Source organism: Berghia stephanieae, chromosome 1 (assembly GCF_034508935.2).
Source record: "Berghia stephanieae isolate SIO BIC M18660-M18661 chromosome 1, UCSD_Bste_1.3, whole genome shotgun sequence".
Lineage (NCBI taxonomy): Eukaryota > Metazoa > Mollusca > Gastropoda > Nudibranchia > Aeolidiidae > Berghia > Berghia stephanieae.
This window is the reverse complement of record NC_088360.1, coordinates 115,541,725-115,544,863: the sequence shown is the minus strand read 5'-3', so window position 1 is coordinate 115,544,863 and position 3,139 is coordinate 115,541,725. Positions and strand designations below refer to the sequence as shown.

Sequence of the window (3,139 nt, the reverse complement as noted above, 5' to 3'; positions counted from 1 at the left end):
CTGCTCCACTCACTTTTCTGAATTAAAAATTCACCCCATACACCGGAGCATACTCCATGTCTCAATCGTTTCTATGTTATATGTTTGTGATGAGAATATTGGCTATTAAGCTTAACTGCTGGTCAAAATTACTTCGCGATGGTGGTGAACGAATCGGCGATCTCAAGAGGTGGGTGAGAGGGGGATCTGGAAATGACTTTGGGTTTGAAACGAATATTTTTGTGTTCGTGGATAGCTCACGCGGTAGAGCCACGCTCTCACCTGCCAGGCGGAGTTGTCGTACCAATAAGGTCGCAGGTTCAAACCCCACCACCGCCGCGAAAAAAAATTGTTATTCTCTATTGTCTTCTGGCACTTTTCTACTCACTTCATATCTTGTTACCAACATAAGTGCCTGCTCCACTCACTTTTCTGAATTAAAAATTCACCCCATACACCGGAGCATACTCCATGTCTCAATCGTTTCTATGTTATATGTTTGTGATGAGAATATTGGCTATTAAGCTTAACTGCTGGTCAAAATTACTTCGCGATGGTGGTGAACGAATCGGCGATCTCAAGAGGTGGGTGAGAGGGGATCTGGAAATGACTTTGGGTTTGAAACGAATATTTTTGTGTTCGTGGATAGCTCACGCGGTAGAGCCACGCTCTCACCTGCCAGGCGGAGTTGTCGTACCAATAAGGTCGCAGGTTCAAACCCCACCACCGCCGCGAAAAAAAATTTTATTCTCTATTGTCTTCTGGCACTTTTCTACTCACTTCATATCTTGTTGTTACCAACATAAGTGCCTGCTCCACTCACTTTTCTGAATTAAAAATTCACCCCATACACCGGAGCATACTCCATGTCTCAATCGTTTCTATGTTATATGTTTGTGATGAGAATATTGGCTATTAAGCTTAACTGCTGGTCAAAATTACTTCGCGATGGTGGTGAACGAATCGGCGATCTCAAGAGGTGGGTGAGAGGGGGATCTGGAAATGACTTTGGGTTTGAAACGAATATTTTTGTGTTCGTGGATAGCTCACGCGGTAGAGCCACGCTCTCACCTGCCAGGCGGAGTTGTCGTACCAATAAGGTCGCAGGTTCAAACCCCACCACCGCCGCGAAAAAATTTTTTATTCTCTATTGTCTTCTGGCACTTTTCTACTCACTTCATATCTTGCTGTTAGCCAATAAGAGCACCGTACGTTCCATTGGGTAAATTCCTTGCGTGAAACTGAAACCCTTAAAAACAAATACCTTTCTCTTTCATGAACTAATGATGGGTTTTTAGGAAAATTAATGGCAATTTTTTTTTTTTTTTTGCAAATTTCTTGCAAATTTTTCTGTTTTTAGCTTTCAAAATTTGGGATTTTTATTTATTATTGGGGGGGGGGGGGGGGGCCGAAGGCTATTGAAACCGTCTGTAGCCACCTAGAGGTGGCTTTTGAATGCTTCAGACGGCTTCTGGAAAGCTTTGGGTAGCTCTGAGGATGGCTTCAGAATGCTTTAGATGACCTCCGGACATTTCTAAGAGCCTCCGGATGGCTTCTCAGTGCTTCAGACGGCCTCTAGGCAGCTTCTGGAAAACTTTGGACAGCTCTGAGGGTCTCTGGATGGCTTCAAATGCTTTAGATTAACTCCGGATGGAACCAGACATTGGTTGTTCGGAACAATTATGATTCCCAACCCTTTTTAAAATAATAGAATATTATTATTATTATTATTATCATTTATTATTATTATTATTATTATTATTATTATTATTATTATTATTATTATTATTATTATTATTATTATTATTATTATTATTATTATTATTATTATTATTATTATTATTATTATTATTATTATTATTATTATTATTATTATTATTTGAAACTAAAATGCGAGCTTTAAAAAGTACGAGAAGCGTTGCCACTAGTAAACAATTACACACGACAGGTCCAACCACAGATTACACAGTCAGTGGGTCCAACTGGAGATTCATAGTCTTCTTATCTTGGACAGAATATTAGTAAGAAATGTGTGTGGGTATTAGCATTAGCTGAATCCCCTCCACTGAATGTATTGCTTTTATTCTTGTATTTTCTCAACCTACGATAGCACACTTGAATTTTCCAGGCATCTTAACGGGCGCAATCTTCATGGGCTTGTATGTAAAAACCGTCTGATTTAAAAAATGTTCTGTGAAACTTTCATGCATAATATTTATAGAACAATTTATCAGTTATATTCATTGTCAATATGAAGCGTATCCATTTATTTTTAATACAATGCCAACGGCCACAATCATAACTAAAACATTGTAATTATTAGTAAGAATCACATTTTTCACAGAGATCCCTTACTATCTATCGACAATTTCAAAATATTTTCATCCTGGGTGGGCTTGAATAGTCACCTACTCACGTTTTATATATTACCATTTTCATCGCTTTTATTGACTGGAGAAGGATTTTTAACCTGAAATTAAATATACCTTCTTATTAATTTCCTCTTTTTATTTATTTTCTTAAAAAATGTTTATCCCCAGGGCTTCTAATCCAAGATACATTTTAATGAATTCAATGTGTCTTATTGTCAGCGTTTAAAATATTTCACATTTTTCTATTTTACAAATTTATACAACAATTGCGTTGCAGATAATTCATCTTCTATCCAAGCAAAAGATGGCGTCTTTATTTGGAGAACACAGGCTGTTGACTAAAAAGGTGTTTGATGAGATATACATAGCAGACAAAGACAGAGATAATCATAACACAGTACTGGCTAAGGAAGCTCTTGAAGGCAAGGTGTGTTTTATTTACAATGTGATGGCATGTTGATTTGTTTAGCATCAAGAACTGCTTTATTGATCTTTGGTCTATTTTGTATATCTATGTTATTCCTAACAAAATGGATAAATTATCTTTTTGCCTTGTTTCTATTTATATAATATTTGAACTGTGATTGATTGTCAATTTTATGCTATTTCCTAAATATGAATTGCTTGTGTTATGCATATTGCCCAATAGTAAATATTTTTAATTTGCTCTCTTTTCCTTATCTCGATATTTGCTTTTTTTGTTTTTGTTTTGTGTGTTTGTGTGATTTTTTTGTTTCTTTCTTTTTTTTTTTTTTTTGGTTGCTTCTTTTTCACTTATATTACAAATA

General features: G+C 36.1%; 1 protein-coding gene across 4 annotated transcripts in view; it reads left to right on the top strand.

The window, feature by feature from the left end:
• The first annotated feature begins 1,915 nt into the window (after positions 1–1,915).
• Positions 1,916–3,139, top strand: part of LOC144962836 (nucleoredoxin-like protein 2) — an 8,823-nt gene continuing 7,599 nt past the window's right edge. For 2 of the 4 annotated variants that reach the window (XM_078896152.1, XM_078896155.1), the window contains exons 1-2: positions 2,019–2,138; positions 2,629–2,778. In XM_078896152.1, coding sequence (XP_078752278.1) covers positions 2,049–2,138; positions 2,629–2,778 — 240 coding nt within the window. In that variant the 5' untranslated portion in view covers positions 2,019–2,048. The other 2 variants (XM_078896153.1, XM_078896154.1) reach the window with 2 other exon arrangements.